A 27,998-nucleotide genomic window follows, 5' to 3' on the forward strand; every position below is an offset into this window, starting at 1 on the left:
GTCCTGAAAAAACACAGACAGGGGAAAACAAGGTCATAAAGTAAGCAGAAAAGCAAATATTTACATCTGGCTGTTCTACTTGTTGGTTCGTATCAAACAAATTAACTTGCTTAAAACAGGATGTGGTGAAAACATCAAAGAAGTGGATGTCCCCACTCATGGTTGTCACGGTGAACATATGGATGTTTGCCATGTAGACGCCACGCCATCTGTGGTCCATCCCCGGAACTTCCTGCGATATTCTCTTTTATCAAAGGGGTCAGCACACACACATGCAGTGACAAAGGAGTGGCTTCATTTGAACTCTCAAATGAACACTAAAGTCACTAATGCTATTTATTATTTCAAGTGTTAAAAAATATTATGGTAAATGGAAGATTACAGTAAAATAGCTCCTCTGTTAATATGTCACATCCAGTTGCTTTATGATGTTAAGACATCTGTTCCACAGTCAGAGAGTTCCTCTTTTGCTGATGCTGATTTAACGCATGGGTGGTGACTGGCTCAAAGCCAAGATATGTATAATAGGCTCTTGCTGATTAGTGTGTGAGCGATTTTACAATTAGAGTAGTAGAAAGACAGTAATAGTTTTATACACATTGAGTTGGTGGTGTTGTGGTCTAAAGCACATAACTGGTAATCTGGTGAGTATCTGGTGGTGTAGTGGTCTAAAGCACATAACTGGTACTCTGGTAATCAGAAGGTCACTGGTTCAATCCCCACAGCCACCACCATTGTGTCCTTGAGCAAGGCACTTAATTCCAGGTTGCTCCGGGGGGATTGTCTCTGTAATAAGGGCTCTGTTAGTCGCTTTGGCTAAAAGCATCTGCCAAACGCATAAATGTAAATGTAAATACACATTGTAAGAGCCTAGAGAAACAATAAGAAACAAAATTTGATGTTGGCTTGACAAAGCCTGGTCCTAAAATTAAAGTTTTAATACTTTAAAATATATAGAACAAAAAAATATACTTGAAAGAATATACTGTATATTGGACGGACAGATAGATAGATAGTATTTCTTCATGATTTTATAATGATGGTTTATCTAGTACCTTTTACTGCCCAAAGTCAATCTCCTCACTCGTCCGCTCTCACTACCCTCAACAGCGGAGCTGTCCACGGGTACACGGAGGTCCCCTAGTGTACAAAGTGGTTGTGGTGCGCCTGTGCCCGCAAAACGTGGCCACCTCACCTCCAAGGCCTGTAGGACGACGTCATTCCTGGCATCCAAAGCCTACAGAGCCACCTCGCCCTCCGGGCCATGAAGGTCACAGCACGGGAACTCGGACAGGCGATGGCCACCCTCGTGATCCAGGAACCCCGACCGGGCTGTGGTACCCAAAGGAGCAGCTTCCTCACTCCTTGATTCACCTAACCGGTTTCCACACATGCTGTTCTTACGCCGGTCTGGCACCAAACACCTACAGTCACGGCACGATGGACGCGGTCCCCTCGCCTCCATGCCTTCGACTGTAGACTCCCGGCAGGCCGGTTCTGACGAGTCTAGTGGACGCCTCCACAGGACCTCCTACACAGTCACTTTCCCGCCCCCATCCGGGTATGCGGAGCAAGGTAAGTCCTTTGAGTTTTCCCTCAGCACATCTGTCTCGGGACGCAACTTTGCTCCCCGACATAACATTACCTGCTCCTCTCCGCTGCGAAGCCCCACCAGGTACGTCAAACATGATCGTCCCAGCCCTTGCCCCGCAAAGGGAAGTGAGCATACGCATACTAAATTATCTCAATGACTGGCTGTTTCTAGCTCCCTCTTGAGAGTCACTGTGCGCCCACAGAGACCAGGTTCTCAAGCACCTCAGGGCTTCAGGTCAACTAGAAAAAGAGCAAGCTCTTCCAGGTTCAGAGCATCTCTTTTCTTGGAATGGAGTTCAACTCGGTCTCAATGACAGTGCACCTCACAAGCGAGCGCACGCAGCCGGTGCTGACCTGCCTAAGTTTGTTCAGACAAGGCACAGAGGTTTCATTGTGGCAGTTCCAGAGGCTCCTGGGGCATATGGCATCCTCAGCGGTGGCCGCGCTCAGGTTGATGCATATGAGACCGCTTCAGCACTGGCTTCAGACTCGAGTCCTGAGATGAGCATGGCGCTATGGCACATACCATGTGACATCACCCTTCTCTGCCATCAGCTATTCAGCCCCTGGACAGAACTCTGTTCTCTGCAGACAGGAGTCCCCCCTACAGCAGGTGTCCAGACAGGTCATGGTCAAACACCTTAAATCTGGGCTGGGGCGCCATGTGCAACAGGCACACAGCTGCTGGCTCCTGTACAGGACTGCGGCTGGGCTGGCACATCAACTGCCTAGAGTTGCTGGCTGTACTTCTTGCCCTGCAGAGATTCCTCACACATTTTCTGGGCAAGCACGTCTTGATCCACTCAGACAGCCCTGCGACTATAGCATATATAACTCACCAAGGCAACTTTCGCTCTTGTCGCATGTCACAACTCGCCCGTCATCTCCTCCTCTGGAGTCAGCAGCAGCTGAGGTCGCTGTGCGCCACTTACATCTCAGGCAGCCTCAATACGACAGCGGACACGCTGTCACGACAGGCTATGCTCAGTGGAAAGTGGAGACTCTACCCCCAGGTGGTCCAGCTAGTTTAGAATCAATGGGTGAAGCACAGGTAGACCTGATACTCCCTGTTGGAGGCTCACCTCAGGACAGACACTCAAGCACACAGCTGGCCCCGGGGTCTGCGCAAGTACTCATTTCCCCCAGTGAGCCTACTTGCACAAAGCCAGGGAGGGCGAGGAACAAGTCACTCTCGTAGCCCTATGTTGGCCCAATTAGACTTGGTGCTCGGATCTCACGCTCCTCGCGACAGCACCTACCTGGCGAATTCCCCTGAGGAAGTACCTTCTTCCTCAAGGATGGGGCAGTAGTCTACCACCAGCCATCATAGACACGATCCCTTAAGCCAGAGAACCAGGCAGCTTTATGCCCTAAAGTGGCGTTTGTTCACAAATTGAGGTTCTTCCCTACCTGAAGATTCACAGAGGTGCGCAGTCGGGTCAGTGCTCTCATTCCTGCAGGAGAGGCTAGGGGGGGGCTGTCCCCCTCCACCTTGAAGGTTTATGTAGCCACTATATCGGCTCACCACAATGCAGTGGACGGTAAGTCCTTAGGGAAGCATGACCTGATCATCCAAAAGTTGTTGTGCAAGAGGGGGGTTCGCTGTTGTTTTCTGCATATTGCGGCACCATTTTGTGGTCCGTTCTGCATATCGCTGCAGCTCATTTTTGCTTATCACGGCACGTTTCAGGGATGCACCACCAGCCCGCTTGGTTCTCCCGCTGGCCAGTCCGCCCATGATCGCCCCAAATTGTGTCGGCCCACCAGGAAAATGCTCGGTGTGCCAGATTGCCAATCCAGCCCTGGGCGTTGGGTAAGGTTATGTGCTGTCTGATGCGGTCTGCTCCTTTTGCACACAACAGCTTTCTTGCACCTGCATCAGCAGTTCACGTAACATGGTTTAGTATCATGGCGTTATTGGATAGGAAACGCTAGTGTCACTACATCGACATAATGTCAAGTGAGTGACAGAAGGGGAACGTCTAGGTTACTGTTGTAACCCCCGTTCCCTGATGGAGGGAACGAGACGTTGTGTCCCTCTTGCCACAACACTGTACCAACCGCTGTACGGCCGAACCTTATTCTTGGCTCTTCAGTGCAAAACCTGAATGAACAGCCATATTGCACCCTCCTTTGTACCCGTATGTCCGGGGGAGGGACATGGAAATTCTGTTCGCTAATTTTTCATTGGCCATTTCTCAAGTTCAGAGGAACCGAGGCTCTCAAGAGAGACCCCTAGTTTCACTACATCGACACAACTTCTCGTTCCCTCCATCAGTAGACCTTGCTCTGTGCGCCCAATGGGGGAGGAGAGTGAACGTCCTTGTGACTCGTCACAACCGCCCAAGCGTGGGTGTGTGTGTGCCACAACTGGGTGCACAAAAGCAGGGAGCCCGCTTCGGTAGCGCCCTGCCTGCTGTGAACATTCGATGTCCGGCGGTCGTGATAGCTAGATCACGTTAAGCCACAGGTGGTGCTCCTGGACCACCAAGGTTGACATTGCCTGCCCGAGAGCCCTTGCCATGGCGAGGCCGGGCGCAGAGCGCATGGACAGTTAGTTCCGGTCCTCAAATCTGATTGGACGAGAGATGTTCCATGAGCACTGATGGTCTGACACCATCAGCATTCGGACTCTTCACAGTGTGTATATCACTCCGCTTGTGTTCGTGCCATTCTAAACTAAATTGTAAGAGTAGTGCATATGTGTTAAGAGTTACTGTATAAGTGTCTCTTACATGTATTTTTCTATTTATTTTTTGACATTACATAGGTTAGCCAGCAGGTGGTGGCAAAAGATCATTTCTGTGTGTAATATGAGCAGTTGGTGACTGCGAATCCGTTGGTCATTGTTTACATACAACAGCGGTATTACTACTACACAACTACAGCTAGAAATTAGCTTTAAATGGATTTAAACGAACAACTTCAGCATTACGGATCATCACATCTGAGAGACACCACAGACTGATTAATTACACAACTCAAGGCGCTTACCTCTTACCAGACTTTCCATATTGGAGAAAAAGTACTGTTCAAAATGGACATTGCGCTTTCTATAGTGAAAGACTATTGCGCAACGCCTACCACAAAATTGAGAGAATTACCCCCGCTTGGACCGATATGTGTCCACTGAGAAAGCTGATATTCAGAAAGCTGACAGCATCACTTGGGAGTGGCAACAGGTGATCACACATGCTTTGTCTCTTTATCGCTCTCTCTCTCTCTCTCTCTCTCACACACACACACACACACACACACACACACATACACACACATACACAAATATCCATCCTTGTTTATCCAATATCTTGGTAGAAACAGTACAAGCTGTGATACTATTTCTGTAGTGATTTTTTAATTACTAACGAAGGCTTGGATGCATCATTTGGTTTGGCTGATCCGTCACATAGTATTGCGGTGATTACCTACGGCCTCGTGTCTGCGGCCGAATCACAGCAGTGCTGATTTTGGGCCATGTCGCACTCTTGCTCATGTGATATTGCTTAAATATATATATATATATACCTGCAGACTATCCAGGCCTGGAAAGCAGATGTGTTAAAGGGCTTGTTCATACAGATGAAAAAACAAACAGGGTTTCTTGTAATTGGGATTAATTTATGGAACTCTTTGGACATTGTGCAAAAAACATGTAACACGATTGTTCAATTCAATAAAATGTATAAAAAAATGTTCTTAGAACATACGTAAGGCAGTGAAGCATAAGAACCAATGTTTGACAAATTTGAAATTGTTAATTATTTAGATGTGAAGTAATATGGTACCTAGATAAAGGAAAAGGAAAAAAAAAAAGAAGAAAAGAAAAAAAAAACGGCGAGCCATCTGTTTTGTGTCAGATAAAATTATTGAAAAAAGGGGCATGTAATTATAAGACTAGGTCTTCCTCATGCTCCTTTTCAGCAGTGAATGTTATTATTATTATTATTTTTTTTTTGTTGTTGATGTGATTAATATTGTGTCTGTAATAACATCATGACTGAATAAAGAACTTGAACTGAACTGAACTGAAAACGGAGCGGATTTGAGTCCAATTAATGATTGTTAAGATGCAGTCATTTTATAATCATTTTGTAAATATTATTAGTGCTGTTAGGCTTCTAAAATGTGTAGTAGTGCAGTGGTCGATGAAATAAACACAGTCCGAAAATATCAATCGGTTTCCCCAGAAGGAATTGTTTTGAATCGATTCCCAGCCTTACGAATCTCAGTTGTCATAGCATGTGTGGAGGCTTCGCGCCATCCACCGCGGCATCCACACATAACTCACCATGTGCGAACCACATTATAGCGACACGAGGAGGTTACCGCACCCTCCCTAGCAACTGGGCCAATTTGGTTGCTTAGGAGACCTGGCTGGAATTACTCAGCACACGCTGGATTCGAACTTGTGAACTCTAGGGGTGGTAGTCAGCGTCTTTACTCACTGAGCTACCCAGGCCCCCGTTGATACACACTTTAATTGTTGTTATCCTTCAATGATTAAACAGAGGATAAAAGCAAAATGATTCAGTGAAATCAAAAAGTTCAGTACAGTGCTCAGTCAGAAAATGCACAGCTAAACAGAAGTGTTTTCAGTCTGGATTTAAATGTAGCTACAGCTGGGGAACATCTGACCTCTTCTGGAAGCTGGTTCCAGCTGTGGGTGGCATAATAGCTAAACGCTGTCTCACCTTGTTTTGAGTGAACCCTCTGTATGTCTAACTGACTTGATCCTAATGATCTGAGAGGTCTGTCAAATAAAAGTTTGAAGTTGAATGTTGCAATCTGCAATCACAGACAAATCAAAGCTTGTGTTTTGAATTCACAATTACAGACAAGTAGTCATAAATGTGTAAAATGACATGCACATAAATACAACTACAGACACAAACTTGTATTACACATAAACTTTTGTACTTTAATTCATGTTCACAGTACAGCTACAAATTGGCACTTACAACCTCTCAAATCTGGCACTGCTTACTTTAAATCTTCAAGCCTTGACTTTTGCAACAACTTTTGTAAAAAACCTGTAGCAAAACTCACTTGTGCACTTGTAAAATCCTAATGAGAGCGAGCAAAACCAGTGTTCGGTGGTGGAGGAATGAAGTCATTTTATTGGTTGATGCCTAGCCAACGGTGGCGAATTCTCAGGGCCAGCAAAGCCTTCTCTGCTGGCCTAACATTCCAAATAAATAAATATTTTTCATCCTTTCATTCTCCATCACCTTTTTGCTTATGTATTTTTAATCGCATTCCCCTCGTAATTAATCTACAAGCAAATAGAGAAAAACAAAAAGTTTATCCAGTCAGAATGTATTCCTTTGATGCTTACAAGCAAAGTGTGACAACTGTTTCACAAATCGCATGCCCGAATCCGAAGCAGCACGTAAGTCTGCACTCCACCCCCTCAGGCCTTCAGAATTTCCACAGAATCCCTCAACGGTGCAAATGAATGAGCAACTAAAGTCAGATTGTCAGATTCATCAGTCAATCAGATTGATTTATTTGTTCTTGGTGGGTGTGATCTTTAGGATATATCCCAGTCGAGGCCTTCTAGCTGGCCTTGAGTGATCCCGCTTTAAGTGGTGTATGTAATTTGAAAGCGAAGAATGCGAGATCGTCATCACTGCCACTATCGCCATTGAGAAAGAGATCCTTATGTATTTAAAAACAGGAGATGTTCTGCATGATCTTGTGATTGATTAATTTATTAAACAGGAAAGGAGGAGGACTGATTTTCACTTCAAGTAAATCTGTAAGTGCTTTTTGCATTGTTATAGCAACATCAGGAGTTTTCTAAGTGTAAAATATAGGCTGTTTGAGAATTCAGTGACAGTTTAAGTTTTCACTTCCTACCAGGAAAAGTGCAATGGATTGCATCTTGAAGTCAAAATTAAAACTTGTTGGCTCGTGCAGAAATTCTGAACTGCAATTGGGATGCAGATGCGTGATGTCACACAAACATGTTGACACTCAGGGAGATATACAAAGTAAGTGATAAACATTCACTTTATTAAGTAATACCGATAAATGAGTTTGTTTCCACATTACATGATATTAAAGCTTGTTTAACAAACGACTGCAGAAACAGGTGTATAAAACATTATGAGGTCTTTTGATAATCGTACACCTGAAGCACAAATACTAGTGCTGCAGCATTGTTTATCAGTTGGGTTGCTAGGAGACATCTCTAATGAGTCAAACCTCTGCTAAGCTAACAGGAGTGTTGCAGTTCGAATGTCGGGATATATGGTCGGAGATATCACACAATATCCCACGTCCAACTTGAATGGAACGTAGCATAACCGTTTACCCTGACAAAACAAAATTTATTGCAAGCAACATTTAAATTGCAAATATTATTAGATATATTTTTCCAGGTATTATAGACCTCCTTGGTGGATTCATATGAAAGATAATTTTTGACGTTAATTTCACAAAACAGTCATGCTGCTGTTAAAATTAGGCTTGCTTGAGCATTAAGTGTCGTTTCAAGTTCTGGCTTTCATGCGTGGAAGTGTTTTTAAAATGTAAATTGGTATTACTAGTCAGCTGTAACATAATGTATGATGCCCAAAGATATATGGCATCTTATTCATTGTGAAACTTTCCCATTTGGTATGAATCACACTGAAGGCCTAGACTTAAAATGCACGGCCCGCAGCTGCTAGCGCTTGCATGTGAATAATTTCACTTGCCTTTTCAGCAGATCCGTTCAATGTGAATTGCCGAGGAGCAAAGAAAAAACATTTTGCACATTATAAAAACAATGCTGGTATCATGATTAACCTGCTTTGTTTCATTGATATCTGTTCTATTGAATTTGACACAGTTTAAGAGTGATTTTAACAGTTTCACAGGGTAACGTTTGGTTTCCCATGTTAAGGTGTGGGGACCCCCATAAGACTGGAATCAATTGGAGCTCTGATTCTAATCACAAAAAGTTGCATTAATTGCCTGTGCACTGATCACAGAATGTCATCCACTCCATATGCAGCACAAACAATAGGATTCTTTGCTTCTATAATTTATCATGAAAGCATGTGCTTGTTGCCATTAGTGAATGTACAACAGACAGAAATGATCTGGAAAAGCTACTAATTTAAACCCCACCCTTAATCACAGCAGGCACAGATGGGAATCACACATGGCAACACTTAATATCATGCCTGTTCATGCACATAACCTCAGTGAGACCAGCGTAATGAGCAAATACTCACAAGCACCTTTATTATAATGAAAACACTGCATTTATGTGTTTGCTTTGTCTAACTCTCTTCAACAAACAAATATGTAATATAACATTTTGCACTATTTTTCAGGTTTTTTGAGCAAGTAAAACCTCAGACAACTTGCTTTTAGACAATTTGTTGGACTGTATGCAATGTATTAGAAAAATGGAAATACAGACTTACGTTCTTTTGTGCATTAACTGCATCCTTGTTGACTGTCGGGCATATTTCTAATTACGCACTCCTTTTATACACATGGAAAATTTGGTTCTCATCAGGATTTGGATGTACATTCCGTTAAATTATAGAGAATGTATGTATTATTAATCATGTTGATCAAGTGACACACAAATCATGGCTAGTATTAAAATAAATTGTATCGGCCTTCCAAGTTAGGCTGGAGGGATCGGTTGTAGTTTAACACAAATCTCATAAATTTTTGGCTCATAAAACGGCTACAACAGTGATTGTCAGGGACGTAATTTGATGTTCCACAATATTTTCAAAGTTTGGGCATGACCTTTATTACCACCTGCTGGTGGGATCTCCAAACTGCAAATGCAGGAACTGTGTTTAGACATTGTGGTGAAAACAGACAGATAATACACCAAAAATACACCAAAAGTTAGCACACATACACTCACAGATAGCACGAACACTCCCACCCACACCCACTTGCACATTGTGCTGGCACAAAAATGTAATTAACGCTCTCATGAAAATTGGAGAGGACTTAGCACACAGTGTTATTGCATAGTGCTTCACTTAGCACGGCCATGAAAAGAGAGCCCATTACATTTTCTATGTAAAAATATTTTGATGGATGCATTTGAATTTCAAGTGAAACCTTCTGTATTGGAAAAGTGTAAGAGCTGGATAATAAATGCCTTGTAAATTAACAAATTGCCTCCACTGTAGGTTATAATGTTGTACACTATGTAAAACTAATATGATTTTTTGTGTGTGTGTGTGTGTGTGGTTTACAGAGCTTCAATAGTGAGACATGAATGCTCAAGTTTCAAATTAATCATCTTTTTTGCATTTTGACATGCATCAAGATAAGAATATTTCTCCCACCAAATTCTCATTACCATAATGTGTCCAGACATTTTACTTTTTTTATGATTCCTATTATTTCAAAGGTGTGTCAATAAAAAAAGTTATTATTTAAATGAGCATAAATCAAAGGTAGTACAAAAAATACTACCAATATGTATAAAATATTCAAATAATATTTTACTTTTTTGTTTTGTTTTCCACATAATGACAATGAGAAGTTGGGGGAGCATTTTTTAATTGCCATGAAAAATGTCACCCAAAAAAAACAAAAAAAAACACTTTATTGTCCTAAAATATGCTTCATATTCATTGTGCAAAATATATACTTTTTTATTTTGATCTTTTGGTTTTGGTGCTAAACAATTACCCAGAAAATGTCTTGATCAGTTTCATGAGATTCACCTTCCTGAAAATACATGTTGCATGTGGATGTTTGTAGATGAGGACATAATTATTGCACTAATCTTTGAATAAGCTGTTTATTTTTAATGTTTTTTATTACTAAATTAATTTTGCTTAAAATATGTGGACTGCTTAAGAAATGTACTAATGTATATCCCTTTTAATATTGCTCATCATATCTAAAGAAATGGCATATAAAATAGCTGTTTGGATGACTTAAAGTGATAGATCACCCAAAAATGACAATTCTCTCATTATTTACTCACCCTCATGCCATACCAGATATGTCTGACATTCTTTCTTCTGCAGAACACAAATAAAGATTTTTAGAAGAATATCTCAGCTCTGTTGGTCAATACAATTCAAGTGAATGGTGATCATATGTTTGAAGGTCTAAAAAGCACATAATGGCAGCATAAAAGTAATCTATACGACTGCACTGGTTAAATCCATGTCTTCTGAAGCGACATGATAAGTGTGGGTGATTATGGTGTGGAAGTGACTTTCATGTTCCCATTCTGCCACCTGTTTGTCAGGGCTGGTCAAATCTGGAGGTTTATAGTAAAAAAAGGACTTAAATATTTATCTGTTTCTCACACTAACCTATTATATCACTTCTGAAGACATGGATTAAAACACTGGAGTCGTATGGATTACTATTATTTATGCTGCATTTATGCACTTATTGGACCATTAAAGTTCCGGTCACCATTCATTTGCATTGTATGGACCAACAGAGCTGAAATATTCTTCTAAAAACCTTAGTTTGTGTTCTGCAGATGAAATAAAGTCATACACATTTGAAATGGTATGAGGGTGAGTAAATGATGAGAGAATTTAAATTTTTGTGTGAACTGTTCCTTTAATGTCTATACTTCTTACAGGTGTCAAGCAAACCCTAAATGGGCTTTGCTTTAACGCCACAGTGAAAGTGTTGGACCTGAAGTTAAAGATTACCATTATGTAAGTTAATATTTTACTTAACAGTATAATCTATTTATAATATATAATTTGATCTGTTATCTGTTAGATGATATATAACATTATAGAATAAAATATATATTAAAATATACTATATTATGTAATACGGGTCTGTCTCTTGGTTTAAAATATATTCTCAGTAGTTCTTACCAAGTGGTTTTATTTTATTGTTTTATTTTTAAATATAATTTCTCTTAAGGGAATTAACAAGAGAGGAACAGTAGCTGACGCTTTGGGGCGTTATGTTAAATCACACATTACTTTCCAACTTATAATTGTTTAATTTGTTGTAAACATTATTCACTGTCTTAATAATTGAATAACTTTCTTTATAATTGCATCACCCTATTTGTATGTGTCTTTGCCATCTGAATATCACCTAATTAATAAATCAACATGAAATGCAGTTTGCAACCCATTGTATTTCTGAGTAAAACAAACTATTTGATGAAAAACAAATCTAGGGATGGAATCATGACAGTGGACATTGAATATTAAGATGGAGCCAGTTGGTTGGAGGGGAAGGGTTGAAATTGTAAGGGGCATTTGTCGTTAGGGGTGCATTTCAGAGAAGGAGCAAGTTAACATTGTGACCATTTTTTTTTATTTGGAATAAGGTGCATCCATGTGTCGTGCAAAATAAGACCAGGAATCTGCATTAACGAAGTAAATATTGTCTAGTGTTTCATTTCACTTTGACTTTAATCTGACTATTAATCTCAATAACCACATCATATAAATGTTTCTTCTGAATACTGATGATTTATATTAGTCTAAAATGGTTTATATTGTACATTTGCCACCACCAATTTAATTGCCCTATTTTTAAGATTAAGGGCTATTGGAAACTATTAAGAAAAAAAATATGTCTGTTTTATTTGGCCTGGAATGGAATGCTCTGGGAATGCGGGAGGAAAGATTTGTCATATTTTGTGAAGGAAGGTCTGGCCTCCAACATCTCTCTCGCACAGCTTGACTCAATAACCAAATCATCCACCAGAGGGCAGCAGAGCTCTATATTGCTCTAAAGAAGAACTTATAAAGTCTCCAAGAATTGGGCGAGATTTAAAAACAGCTCAGTGCAAGGAAAGAAATTCCACCCTCACTGTTGTATGTGGACAAGAGTTGCGTTGTGGCGCAAAGAACTGCAGTCCCAGTTATTTGAAGCTGATGTCATGTAAATGTTTGCAAAACACCAGTTTTGTCCTTTGAACCTCAGTGTTTACACCGTGCTGTTGTAATTGCTAAATATTTTAAATGTCTATCACTTACTTTTCCATATCTTTTAGTTTAAGTGATAGTTCACCCAAATATGAAAATGCTCTCATCATTTACTCACCCTCATGCCATACCAGGTTTTGCTCACCATTATGCCATCCCAGGTGTGTTTGATTTTCTTTCGTCAGCTGAACACAAAACAAAGATTTTTAGAAGAATATTTCAGATCTGTAGGTCCATACAATGCAGGTGAATGGTGACAAGAACTTTGAAGCTCCAAAAAGCACATAAAGGCAGCATAAATGTATCTTCAGAAGCGATATGATAGATGTTTGTGAGAAACAGATCACACAGTTGTGTCACAGATCCTTGTTTTTATGGTATATTTTACTGTGCAGTACCATTATTCATATTATTAAATGATTAAATATATTAAACTTAATAAAATAAAATTCTGAAACTGTAAAAATCTGCTTTTCACTTTATAATGTATTGTTAATCACTGTAGTAATTACAGACGTTTATCAATAGTGGCCCTTCCAGGAACAATGAGCATAAAACCTGTAGAGACAGTGCTCGGTGTCAGTCACACAAACACTAAACACCATCAGGGTAACACATGTGAAATTAAAATAATGCAATAAACATCAACTAAACTACATCAAATAAAAAACAGAACACCCCAAAGTACGGAACTGTGCATTGTCAAATAATAATATATATAATATATTTAAAACTTTACTCTAGCATTTTTACAGTCTTTTACCATTAAAATGATGGAAATGTTTTACAGTGTAGGTAAATATAGCTATTTATGACTATAGAATATTATTTGACATTCCTTGTGTTCATTTAGTGAATACTTTGATTTTACTGTATTTTACTTATTGAATGAAACATTTTGAGTATACTTGGCCAAAATGGCTTTTTGGTTTAAGTGATGTTCCCTTTTTAGCCATTTCAGAGCAAATGCATAAATATCGAGTTAAATATCAAATAGCAAATATATCAAAAAATTAGATTTTGCTTTTGTTTATTTAGTTATGTCGCCTAGAATTTATATTTTAAAAAAAGGTACTAATATTTAGATAAAGGGTTCAAACTGGGGTTTTTTTTCATATTGAGTAATATTTTATGAATAATCATTGAAAGTTTCAGTCTGCTTTAGCTGATATTAGTCTGTGAATCTCCTGACCTCTTGCCATGTGTCTGAAACACAGGAACTTGCAGGGAAAGTGCAGGAGAAAGGAGCTGACATGACTCTTGTGTGGGTAGAACTACAGGAGCAAACTGGCCACCTGAAGGCTGAGCATACAACGTAGAGTGGCCTAAAAGAGAAAATTGCTGCTCTGGAGAGAGAAATTAATGGTAAATGATTTATGCTAACTTCTTGCACTATTAATAATTATTCAAATTGCTCATTTTACATAAGACTAGATGCAAAACTTATTTTTGTTGTTGTTCCTTTCATGCCTGTTTGTGATGCAACCTGTTGCCTATGTTGCAGGCTCAGTTGACTCAGTGTATGTGTGTTTGTGTTTTGGATCAGTTCTCAGTACGACCCAAAGAGAGGCCCTTCTGGACAAAGAAAGCGAGATCTCCTCAATGCTTGAGTGACTGTCTGTTAGAGAGGGAGAGATCCAGCATGTGTGAGGATGAGGACCAGTGAGTCAGCTGCCTCCAGAATGTCATACTCACTTATGTCCAGGGATCCCCTCTTGCAAACCTTCCATCAGTTCCAGGGCACTTATAAGCTATGCACAGTAAATCTACTTCAAGCTTTTATTCAAATGTTTTTATGTGAAATAGAGATGCTTGAGTGGACAGTTTTTATGGATTGGAAAACAAAGTACCCCAAAAATGCTTCAACACATAGGCATTGCTATGCATTCCTGTGTCTTTAAATTTATATATGTATTTTGGTTTGAAAATAATACTGGATCTCTTTCACGTATCTGTCTTGTGAAAAATCATGATTGTGCCATATTGTCCATCAAAGCTCTTATGTTGCGGCACTTGCAGCTTATATATTGTAAAATGTTAACTTTTTTTTTTTTTTTTTACTTCTGGAATTTTTCCACATTTGTGATATGTTTGCTGTTTGCCTTAAATAAAATGTGTGGTTTTGAAGAAGTTCTGTGCTGTCTGTATATAACTGCTGTGGAATTCAATGGCATACTAATATACCACTGTTACTTTTTCTGCAGTTTATAGTGTATACTGTGCACGGTGTGCAAATTTATGCACTGTATTCATGTAATACCTCGATGACCCACTATAGCCTATTTACCAAAATGTACAGTAAATTAAAAAAAATATTGCACAGAATACTGCATCTCATTTTGCATTTAAATGTTTAGTTCACCCAAAAATGAAAATTATCTCATCATTTATTCACCCTCATGCCTTCCCAGATGTGTAAGACTTTCTTTCTTCTGCAGAACAGAAATTAAGATTTTTAGAAGAATATTTCAGCTCTGTAGGGCCATACAATGCAAGTGAATGGGGACCAAAATGTTGAGGTCCAAAAACCACACAAAGTCAGCATGAAAGTAATCCATATCACTCCAGTGGTTAAATCCATGTCTTCAGAAGCTACATAATAAGTGTGGGTTAGAAACAGATCAATATTTAAGTCATTTTTTACTATAAATTCTCCTTGCTCAGTAGATGGCGATATGCATGAAGAATGTGAATCAACAAAAACAGAAGAAGAATGTGAAAGTGGAGATTGATGGTAAAAAAGGACTTGTATCTGTTCCTCACCCACAGTTTTTGATTACATTTATGCTGCCTTTATGAGCTTTTGGAGCTTCAAAATGTTGTTCACCATTCACTTGTATTGAATGAAACTACAAAACTGAAATATTCTTCAAAAATCATTGTTTGTGTTTAGCAGAAGAAAGAAAGTTATACACATCTGGGTGGGATGGCACAAGGGTGAGTAAATTATAAGAGATATTTATTTTTGGGGGGTGTGCTATTCCTTTAACTTGACTGAACTGGAAGTAATTACAGCTATTATTAACTCTCTTTTATCTCTCTAACTCATTATCTGATCGAACTGCCAAAAGCTTTGGAAAAAAATTGAATACAAATTAAATAAACAAATAATAATTATAAAAAAACGTATGTCCAAAGTAATAACTGGAATGCCAATTACATGCATAACTATGAGATCATTGCAACATTGTAGCATGTCAACAACTACAATGTAGCAACTACTGTTTGAACAGTTTATTGTCAATAATGCATTTTGTTTCACTGTTTTTGAAAGCAGCATACTGTGTGGACTATCAAAGTCTTTCTAGCAGTCAGTCCACTATCGGGGATCTTTGGAACCCTCTTGGGAGGTTATTTCCAGTCATGCCAGTGCATTTCCTATCTACTTGAATGGAGAAAGACCTAAATCTCAAAAACGGTTGGTCAAGATTACGATCAAAGAACATATTATAAATCAGCAATAAAATCTGACAATACTGGTTTAATAAATTGTGATTTTTGTTACCTCATATTATGCTAAATAACGCTATTTCCCAGGATTGTATAGCTAATGCACATGTGCGTTATGGAGTTGATTGACAGGTGATGTCTGTATCAAAAAGGTGATTGGCTCCTTTTCCTGTAAGGCGGGACTTCCTTTGATCCGTTGACCGTTGGACGCTCAAAGCTGCTTGGTTGAGCGTTCCAATTTATCCCATTCATTTTTATAGAAGTGGCCCGTCTCTACTAAATCATCTCTGTTAGTATTCAGTAATTGCCAAGATAGGATGCCATTTCAAACATAGCCATGAACGCTGTGTGGGCTCCTGTCCCTTTAAATTCGTTCGGCTTTTTTAGGAAGGTCTCGGTGATGTTCGTCGTCAGAACCGCTGCTGCAAAGAGGGCAGTGACCGTATTTTTGCAGATATCTATCATTTCTCGGGATTACTAAGAGCTGTATCAAAATCAGATAATATTATATTTATACTCGTGCAGTGAAGCAGTCTGCCTGTCCGCAAATGCAAGCTATTAAATGCGTGGTTGTCGGTGATGGGTAAGTAGCCTTGTGGTTTTTTTTTTATGTTTGTGTGTGTTTTTGGGAAGTGATGGGGAACAGCATCCTTGAAAACCCGTGTGTGGTATTGCAATGCATTGATGCGTAGTATTTGCCTTTGCATTTTATAATTTGCTTAACGGGGTAGCTTATATTTAATAATCCGTTTTGTTTGTATGCAATATACCCGTTATTATGGGAATCGGAATTGCTATTGTAATGGGCGCATCACATCATTAGAAATGTATTGCTTCATGTCAATACTATTCTGATTCATTAATGCACGTGGGATTTGACAGTATGCATTGATTATTGGAGATTAGACGAATAGGCTTTCAACAGAAACGCGCATTTTTCTTTGCAACCAGACAGTTTATTGATTAGGGTGTTCCCTGACCGTTGTACTACTGAGCCACATTGAATGGTAAAAACCTGAAGCACAAACGCTGCTCTATGCTATGGTTACCACTCCCTCTCAAGCGCGCGAGCGTGCACGAGATGTGTGTGCGGCTCGTGCATGTCCGCGAGAGTGTTTCCCCTGCTGTCACTATGCGTTTCACTCCTAATGTAACGGAGCACTGCAGGCGAGTGTGTGCCCTTGGGCGGCTGTGAATCTGGGACAGGGTCTGTCACTTCACACTAGCACCCACACAAAGAGCACAGAAGCATTATCAAATAGTTTGACAGGATACAACATTATTCTTGTTCAGGTGTTTCTTCAACAACTGGCACTTTAATGTCCCAGGGATAGATTTTTCTATTAAAACTACCTTTTTTTTCAGCCTTTTCGCTTTTTTTGTGAAACGTTTTTACCATGCATCATGTACTTTTGTTACTTTTCAAAAGCCTCTTGTTTCCTACGGAAGAGGATTAGGGCCAAGCAATAATAAAAAAAAATAAAGCCATCTCGAGATTAAAGTCATTATAATGCGAGATTAAACTCGTTAAATTTCGAGAAAAAAGTCGAAATACAATCTTGAGAATAAACTCATTAAATATCGAGATTAAAGTCATTATAATGCGAGATTAAACTCGTTAAATTTCGAGAAAAAAGTCGAAATACAATCTTGAGAATAAACTCATTAAATATCGAGATTAAAGTCATTATAATGCGAGATTAAACTCGTTAAATTTCGAGAAAAAAGTCGAAATACAATCTTGAGAATAAACTCATTAAATATCGAGAATAAAGTCGTTGTTTCGAGAAAAAACTCGTTAAGTTTAATCTCGCATTATAATGACTTTTTTTCTCGAAATTTAACGAGTTTAATCTCGCATTATAATGACTTTATTCTCGAGATGGTTTTATTTTTTTTATTATTGCTTGGCCCTAATCCTCTTCCGTATGTTTCACCCTCGTCACAGACCGAGATTTAAAAAATATTTGGCTAATTATTATATATTTTTTTTAATTATTAAAAGTTTGTTTTTAAAGTTAGTGTACTTAATTACCATGGAAACAGCAGTGAAGAGCATGCTTGAAATGAAATATGAGAAATGTTATGGAAATTACATTGTGGTGGAAGAGTTCACAAAAGAAAAATAAAACAATATATATGTTTATTTATTTAATTATAATTATAATATTAATAATAATTATCCCGTGGTGCATGAATATACACTGTTGGACATTGATGTGGACAAAAAAGTATTGAAAACGTGAGTTTAGTTTCAAAAAGTCAACAGGGCTCAAAGGGATACTTCACCCAAAAATGAAACATCTCTCATTATTTACTCACCCTCATGCCATACCAGATATGTATGACTTACTGTCTTCTGCAGAACACAAATGAAGATTTGTAGAAGAATATTTCAGCTCTGTTGGTCCATACAAAGCAAATAAATGGTGGCCAAAATTTTCAAGCTCCAAAAAGCACAAAAAGTCAGCGTATAAGAAATCAATATGACTCTAGTGGTTTAAGCTATATCTTCAGAAGCTATATCATAGGTGTGGGTGAGAAACAGATCAATATTTAAAGACCTTTTTTACTATAAATTGTCCTCCCTGCCCAGTAGGTGGCGATACGCATGAAGAATGCAAATCGCAAAAAAACAAAAGAAGAAGAATGCGAAAGTGGATATTTATATTAAGGGAATATTTCGGGTTCAATACAAGTTTAAGCTCAATCGACAGTATTTGTGGCATAAGTTGATAACCACAATAATTCATTTAGACTCTCTCCTGACTCCCTCATTTTCTTAAAAAGAAAATGGAGGTTACAGTGAGGCACTTACAATGGAAGTTAATGGGGCCAATTTTTGGAGGGTTTAAAGACCGAAATGTGAAGCTTATAATTTTATAAAAGCACATGCATTAATTCTTCTGTTAAAACACTATTAAAACTATTTGAGTGGTAAAGATGTTTAAATCATGACTTTTACAGTCATTTTAGAGTTTTAGGATTTATTGACATTACATTGTCATGGTAACGAAGTTGTAAAATTGGATATAACTTTACACAGAAAAGGTTAATAAGTGATTTTATCACACTAAAATGATAACTACACGCATATCCTTTATGTCTATGGCCAAGGTTGGGAGGGTTACAGATTACATATTAGAAATATATTCAGTAACTTAATCCAGTAATCTCAATAAGAAAGTAATGTAACCAGATTACTTTTAGTTACTTTCTGATTGCCTCAAGATCACATATGTGAATAAAGTCAAAAGCAGTATTTTCTCAAATCATGAGATTTCTTAATCATGCCTGAGTAATGTAGCTATGATTATATACAGTATAAGAAAAAAAACATGAAAATCAGGAACACTGTCTCCTCAATATGAAAACAGAATATGTTCAAATGTAGAACTCTGCATTTTTAACCAAATCTGGTGAGTCCTCTATCTGAAACAGAAAATAGTTTATTTTTTCATCAAGCAAATACAGTTAGAGCAGATGCACTGAATTATGTCTTGGTTAACATTAAAGGATATACCTCAGATTTTAAAACTATTCCTTTCATGTGCCTGTGGTTGAAGAAACAGGCATTGATGTACTGTTATGAGTGGTCTTTTCAACTTTATATCTTCTATAACTGCTTTGAATTGACAAAAAATAAATTTCAGAGATATTAAATTAATCTCTCTCTCATGTTTTCCCCCAGGGCGGTTGGTAAGACCTGCCTATTGATCAGCTACACCACAAATGCCTTCCCTGGCGAGTACATCCCCACAGTGTGAGTATCTGATCACTTCAGTCTGATAGTATGCACCTGTTATAGTTTTGTCATCATGACCAGCGTTCACAACCCCTTTTACTTCCATCATCAAATGTATTTCTGATTAAAACCAATCAATAAATATGTCGGACGGGACTTTAGTTTATCGATCAGGAATTGATTGGATCGTAAAAACAGGGCGATCATACCAGAATCGAACCCACGGTGGTTGGAGGGGAGGGGCTTAAAAAGCAAGAGGGATTCATGAGGTCAGACAAAAAGTTTTTTTCGAGGTGGAGCAAGTTTTTTCATTTTGTTCAAAGTATACTAATACATTTTATTTTTTATTTATCAGACAAAAAGATGAAGGTACAAAACTGTGAATTTAACATCTTTCACGAGGGCATGAATCCAATGCAGCATTGCGAATGATGTAATCAAGTAAAAAACAATAGAAATAGATTGTTGATAATACTGCAAGTACAGAAAAAATATATTTTAAGTTTATGGCAAAATATTCTGATATATGCAAATATATATATATGTAGTTTGAGAGTGTAGGGAGATTGACTCGGTTGTGATGCTCCTGGACTTGTTTGGTGGGCTTTGCTGGTTTCTGTTCTCTGATTGGTTGATCTTTCTCTGCTGGACCATGGGTAATGTAGTTGTTTACCAGGAATTTCGCTTGTAAACAATTTTTTTAGGAATTAAGTTGAGTTAACATGCATCGATGGCTTTAACAAAAGCATATGCCATCGATGAACAACCTTAAGTTCACTGTAGGTCTGTTTTTTATAGATTAGAATCTATCGATGAAAATCTAGTTATCAATGGAAAAAAAAATGAATGGGATTTTTTTCTTCTGGAACCAGACTGTTGTGCTCTATTGGAAAAATCATGGAAATTCATTGGTCAAAATGAGTGGGAAACATGTAATGTTCATTGATGAATATGCATTTAGAAAGTAAAGAAAGTCAATTTTGATTTCAAGTTGACTACACTTTGTTTACACAAAGGCTTACACCCAGTCACACTCCCATACTAGTCACATGATTTATTGGTCTCACTGCTGGTCTGGGACCTATTTTGCTGTTTCACTTGCCATTAAGTGCATGTGACAGCATCGCTTTGCATTTCAATGAGACAATTTCTAAACTTTTCTAAAGATCAAGTGAACTATGCCCCGATGCTTTGCAGGGAGATATTCCAAAAGAGTTTATGTAATTCAGCAACGTGGCACTTCGGAATATGTTTTTGAGTAATTGTTCTAGTCATTATAGAGATGACTGCATTCAGGACTTATTCGGATGCCATTTGTGTCGTGCCAAATGTTTAGTGAGGTTGTAATATCAATCAACTGGGGCCTTTTTCAGATTTGACAACTACTCTGCCAATGTTATGGTCGATGGAAAACCAGTCAACCTTGGCTTATGGGATACAGCTGGACAGGAAGACTATGATCGCCTTCGTCCCCTCTCATACCCACAGACGGTGGGTATCTTCATCTTCTTGACTAATATCTAGGCCCGGACAGAAATCTCAAACCTTTAAAAAAATGTTAGCTGATTTTGAGGGGCATCTGCATAATGTATTTAAACACAAAACCATAAATAAAGGGATATTTCACAAAAATTTGTATCCTCTTATCATTTACTCACCCTCACGCCATCCCAGATGTGCATGACTTTCATTCTTTTGCAGAACACAAATGAAGATTTTTTGAAAAATATCTCAGATCTGATGGTCCACACAATGCAAGTGAATGGGGACCAGAACTTTGAATCTCCAAAAAGCATATATATGCAGCATAAAATTAATCCATACGACTCCAGTGTTTAAATATATATCTTCAGAAATTATATGATAGGTGTGGGTGAGAAACACTTAAATACTTAAATCCTTTCATACTATAAATCTCCACCTTTGACCCTGCTTTGTCGGGACCAGAGGTGGCAATATGCACAAAGAATGCAAATCGCCATAAACAAAAGAAGAATCTGGAAATGAAAGTGGAGATTTATAGTAATAAATGACTTAAATATTGATCTGTTTGCCACCCACACCTATCACATAACTTAAGAAAACATTGATTTATCCACTGGAGTCATATGGATTATTTTTATGCTGCCTTTATGTCCTTTTTGGACCTTCTGAGATTTGGTCACCATTCACTTGTATTGTGAGGACAACCGAGCTTAAATCTTCTTCTAAAAATCTTTGTTTGTGTTCTCCAGAAGAAAGAAAGTCATACACATCTGGGATGAGTAAATGATGAGAGAATGTTAATTTTTGGGTGAACTATCCCTTGAAATTAGCCCATAAAAATGTAAGAAATTAAAATATAAAGGTTCAGGGAATTTGACTGGTCTTCCAATACTGTGGAAATCAGCTGGACTTTAAGTAAAATTCTGCCTAAACTGATTCTCAGTGGGTCTACTAATAACTGTGTAAAGTGTGAGTCTCCTAGTACCATCATTTTTCAGTTGTCTCCTGCACAACAACAGGAAGTGGATTGAATTTATATGGGTTATATGTGCAGTATCATAAAAGCTTATTAACAGTTTCCTCTGTTTCCTCTACAGGATGTGTTCTTAATATGCTTTTCTTTAGTGAGTCCAGCATCCTTTGAGAATGTCCGTGCAAAGGTGAGTGTTAAAACAACTCATTATGTAGTTGTTTTGGGGGGAAATAGCATGCAAAGCAGACAAAACAGCTTATATCTGGTTTTAGCTACAGCATAAATGTTGATACCATGCTGGAGAAGAGTATTAACATTTTTAATTAAATGAACAGTTCACCCTAAAACAAAAGGACATGTTTTCATGTACAGTAAGTCCTGGTAGAATTTGGCGTAAGTCAGAATGTGCATTAAATCAATTAAAAACTGTTTATTAAAAAAAGGATGATGTTTTTTGGATGACCATTTGTGCATGTTTGATGGGTTTGTGATACTTGATGTGAATGGACCAACGAAAGGTCCAGCCTTGGTACACAAAATATCCCTTGACATTCGTAATTGTTTAACCCACAGCTGGTCATTAAAGGGAGTCCTCCACAATCAGTCAGAACAGTTTTGAGCACGGGCGCTCCCAGGTATACAGAGGCTGGCAGTGTGTGGGCATTGCAACCATTTCAGCTCTCATCATATGAAATAATACACTCATTCTGCGGCATCTCCTGCCGTGGCAGCATTTAATAAAACAATGTACAATTGCTCCAGTACCATAAATACAACTCTCTTTGAAGCAAGGAGGTCATTTAGCTGCTCCATCATAACAAGGCGGGCTCCCTTAAAGGGATAGTTCACACAAAAATGAAAATTCTCTCATCATTTACTCACCCTCATGCCATCCCATATGACTTTCTTTATTCTGCTGAACACAAAGTTTTTTTTTAGGAGAATATCTCAGCTCTGTAGGTCCATACAATTCAGTTAAATGTTGGCTAGAACTTTGATGCTCCAAAAAGCACATAAAGGCAGCATATAAGTAATCCATACAACTCCAGTGGTTAAATAGCAATATGATATGTGTGGGTGAGAAACAGATAAATGTTTAAGCCCTTTTTTACTATAAATTCTCCTCCTTGCCCAGTAGGTGGTGATATGCACGAAGAACGCATGTTGCCAAAGACAAAAGAAGAAAGTGAAAGTGGAGATTTATAGTAAAAAAGGACTTAAATATTGATCTGTTTCTCACCAACATCTATCATATTGCTTCTGAAGACATTACATTCTGATTAAACCACTGGAGTTTTATGGATTATTTTATGCTACCTTTATTTGCTTTTTTGATCTTCAAAGTTCCAGTTTTGTTTGTGTTCTGCAGAAATAAAAATTTTGGGTAATTTTGAGAATTTTCATTTTTGGGTAAACTATTCCTTTAAGATAATATGCATGTTGTAGTGGATGGAAGCACATTGCGTTTTCTTAATCAGATTTTTTGAAATGCGATTAAAAATGTTAAACATTTGGATGGAAACCCAGCGAAGGTCCTCTGAAGGCAGTTTTGGTGAGAAACAAGAAACAAGTCATTTTTCAGTTAAAATCTTGACATCAGTTGCGAGAGTTGTTGTTTAAGTGTGAAACAACTGATTCAATTTTAATTTTTATGTGAACTATTCATTTAAAAAAAGTATTTTTTTACATGTAATCTACACTTTTTTTTTTTTTTTTTTATCTTCTTCATACTCTGACCTGTTAAGCACTTTGAACTGCATTTTATTTTTGAAAGGTGCAATACAAATAAATGTATTATTTTATTTATATATATTATTTTTGTTTTATGTAAGTCTAATTTTTGTAATGTGTCCTCTTGAACCAGTGGTACCCCGAGGTGCGACATCACTGTCCCAACACACCGATCATCCTTGTGGGCACAAAACTGGACCTGCGAGATGATAAGGACACTATAGAAAGGCTGCGAGACAAAAAGCTTTCACCCATCACCTACCCCCAGGGCCTGGCCATGGCCCGTGAGATCGGTGAGGACAGGGAAAGGGGGTGTTTATGGTCAGAAATTAGTTTTACATCATTACAGACCCCAAGAGAACTAGAACACTAAATTATGAAACCAAAGTAATATTGTAACACTTTCATCGTGAACCTTGAATTATAAATCCAGACAGCAGAAAAGCTGTAAAATCGTACTGTACATATCTTCCATTACTGGAGGCATGTTTCAGCAAACTAATAATAGAGTTATTGAGTTGGTCTCACTAAGGGAGTGGGATGCTGGTTGTGTTGTCATATGCTCAAGTTGTTTAGTGGAGTGGGCCACACACAGAGGCTCATTGTCTGACCGGTGGAGGTCCAGCATGAGCCGAGAGTGTGTGGGAGGAGTGGCTGCCAGAGAAAGATGTTCAATACACAAAATTACCTCTCCTAAGAGAGCCACCTGTCAGCTGAAATAGAAGGGCTCTTTGTCATGTTGGTCTGTATGCTGCAAGTAGCCTAAGTGTGAAGTGTTTTATGCAAGCTGACTTGTGCAAGACCAGTGCTCCAAATAATTGTCGCTGACGTTTAGCAGGAACCTGTGGTGTAATTAGGATCTTACATGGGCCAGACTGCAAAAACACCTGATTGGAATTAATAATTACATCATACGTCAAAATTTTTTAGAGCAAGTTGTTAGGCTTATGTTAGAATAATGTGAGTATAATTTATGAGTTTTGAGAAAGCCGCCATCGTGGAACAGTGAGAAATGCTGTTGTATATGTTTTAACAATTAACCACGTAAATTCGGTATAAAGCGCAACTGTCTTGTTCCGAAAGTAAAATTCCCTTTTAATATCTTCATGTGGGGAATTGATTATTATTGATAAGACAGACCTACCGTGAGCTCAGAGGTTATTAATCGATGGTATATGCTTCTGTTGACGCCATCAGTCTGCGTTATTTCAACTTAATTTAAAAAATACTTATTTCATAGCAGAATTGGTGCTCTTTCACACCAGAAGAGCTTTGCAACAACCGCTCACTCCCATGATGCACTGCCATTGACTACTTGCAAAAGTGGGAGATTGCTAGTACCATAATTTTTCACTTACATTGCAATAAAATTGAAATTCTATATTAATAATCAACAACTCTGAAACAATCATTTTACATATTTATATAATTTTTAATTAGGGGTGTAACGTTTTTTCGTGGCACGATACTTTGCGGTTAAAAAATGTGGCGATGTGCATTGTGGAGATTGGACTTTTTTTTTTCTTAGTATCAATTCTATCCAATTTGCACGATGACCTACGCAACGCAGGCATACAAATGGAAATAATTTCATTACACACAAGAAGCTCTGACATACGATTGGACACTAGTAGCCACAGGTGTTGTACGATGAATTTGTCTGAAACTGAAAATCTAAATGCAATACAGGGAGCACCAGGTGAGGGCAGGTACGGACTACTAACCGGGCCAATGGGTCCAGTGCCCAGGGGCCCTTGACTACCGGGGGCCCATGACTGCCTGGGGATGCCCTGGGCTTTAAGGCTGCGTGATCTAGTTTGGTGATCCCCCTTGGCTTGAAAACCCTTTTGGACATGAACAACAACCCCCCCCATCCCTGGGAGAGGGAGAGAGATGTGCCTTTTTAGGGCAAGGGATTGAATGTCGAAAATGATCTGCTCTGACTGCGCGACAGAAAATGAAAGTTTACAGAGGTTTAATGATAGTGCCATTTTAATCTACAAATGCAGAATATTATAATAATTCTATGGGGGAATATAATCCTAATGTCCAACGTCATGTCTGATTTGATTTAATAAATAAATGATTATTATTTAACTGGATAAGCATGCACTTCCATTACAATTTTCTTTTTGAAAAAATATTTAGATGTAATCAGAGACAGTATTATTTTAGAAATATGCAATTTTAATGTAAAATATTTTAAATGAATGTAATCAGGATCTAACATAATTCTGTATTTTCAGCAGGCAGAACTATTAGCTAACATTTCATTTGGTATCGCATTGCCCTGTTCTGGGATGATTTTTAGTCCCATTACGTCTCTGATGGACTATTTGGACTACTTTTAGTTACATTTATAAAGGAAAGGAACTGTTTTGCAAATGTCTTTAAATTAATAATAAAAATAATAAGTTTATAGATATAAAAAGCCGCGGAAAATAGCGTGAGCCTCCACATGCATTCTCCATTGTAAGCATGCTTAACAAGGCACGTGAAAACATGCACGGATTGACGGTCTCAGACTCAGAGGGAACTGAGATTCATCCCCCACAATCCGGATTGAGGCGAGTCACTACGCCACCACGAGGACTTAAGAGCGCAGTGGGAATTGGGCATTCCAAATTCGGGAGAAAATCATATATATATAAAAAAAAAAGAATGGTTTATAAAAACTGTTCTTTGAAAATGTTAAGTATTCTTTCCCGTTCTTATCCTACAGGTGCAGTGAAGTACCTGGAATGCTCGGCTCTGACTCAGCGCGGTTTAAAGACTGTATTTGATGAGGCCATCCGTGCTGTCCTGTGCCCTCCACCCGTCAAAAAACGCGGCAAGAGGTGCACTCTCTTCTGAGCTAAAGTGATGACAATTCCTGGCACCCCCACACAAAACTACAATATTTTTAATCAGCCTCTTGGGAAATATATTGTACTACTCTTACAGGTTAAGTGATAGCTGTCCATGAAGTTCTAATGTATATGAACCATTGGCTAGACTTAGAGGTGTCGTCAAGGCGGTGGGAAACCTTGTGGTAGATGGCTTTTGTTTTCGCGGCTTCAAGCGTCCAGAGACGTAATATTCCATTTCATATTGTTTATATGAGAAGTTTACTGTAGTGGTACAATGTAATTGTTGACATACTGTAAGGAAGTGTTTCTTGGTGTTGTAAAGGAAGTGTGTCAAAGAAATGGGAAATTTCTGTTGATTTAGACAGTCTTGTACAAAGCTAACCATTACAGTATTAGCATTCCTGGTGGTGTTAAAGTCTACATGAAACCTCATTTGCAACCCATTTTACTTCCATAATGTGACGCATTTCTTAGTGAAATAGGATTTCCAACGAGTAAAAAGCATGTTTTTTCTTCTTCTTTGGATTACCACGCACCAATGAATCATTCACAATATGATAAGGAACATGTAATAAGAAAGTAAATAGGGTCAATTTGGATTTCATGTTGACTTTAAGCCACATGCAGTTATGAACGCTAAATGTTTTCTTCTTTAGAAACTCTTAAACAACATTGCAAACACTAGGGAAGCCGGTACATTGTGTCTATATTTTCATGTTGATACAAAAATCAACAATTTTGTGAGCGAATACACTGTTTTTGAATTTTCTTTCTTTTTTCGTTTTTTAATGTATTTTAAACCATGTTCATCCTTTTATTCCCCCACCCTGATCTATGATGAAGGGTGTTCTGGTAATGCTTCACTATCCAAAATATCCAAGCTTTATTTGAACAAATGCCCATTAATGGGTACGTACGAGTGTCTAGCATGCCACAATGAGAAGTCTTACTAACCCCAACCTCTCTTTAATTGAAGGATGAGCATGGGCATTTGTTCTCGATTTTCCCACTTTGGAAACCTTGCTAATGTGTCTGCATGTGATGTGCAGTGGTGTGGCTGTTGAGTGTGAGCTCTGAAGTCTATATGGTCACAATCAGTAGTATCCTGCGTCGGTGCTACAGCACTCCCTCTCTTTGTAAATAACTCTCAAAATGGACAAAAAAGATGATTTTCACAGCTGCCAAAAGACATTTCCATGATGTAATATAGTATATTTAAAAATGTTTTAGACGAGGAATGCATTAATTAATAAATCTATTCATGTTTTACCCAT

At 38.3% G+C, this 27,998-nt stretch overlaps 1 protein-coding gene across 1 annotated transcript; it reads left to right on the plus strand.

Moving 5' to 3' along the window:
- The first annotated feature begins 16,334 nt into the window (after positions 1-16,334).
- Positions 16,335-27,993, plus strand: LOC127633321 (ras-related C3 botulinum toxin substrate 3-like). The gene is made up of 6 exons (XM_052112361.1): positions 16,335-16,524; positions 19,633-19,704; positions 21,060-21,177; positions 22,269-22,331; positions 24,009-24,168; positions 26,598-27,993. The coding sequence occupies exons 1-6, from the start codon at positions 16,490-16,492 to the stop codon at positions 26,726-26,728; spliced, it is 579 nt and encodes a 192-aa protein (XP_051968321.1). The 5' UTR covers positions 16,335-16,489; the 3' UTR covers positions 26,729-27,993.
- Positions 27,994-27,998: the final 5 nt, after the last annotated feature.

Source organism: Xyrauchen texanus, chromosome 40 (genome assembly GCF_025860055.1).
Source record: "Xyrauchen texanus isolate HMW12.3.18 chromosome 40, RBS_HiC_50CHRs, whole genome shotgun sequence".
NCBI classification, from domain to species: Eukaryota; Metazoa; Chordata; class Actinopteri; order Cypriniformes; family Catostomidae; genus Xyrauchen; species Xyrauchen texanus.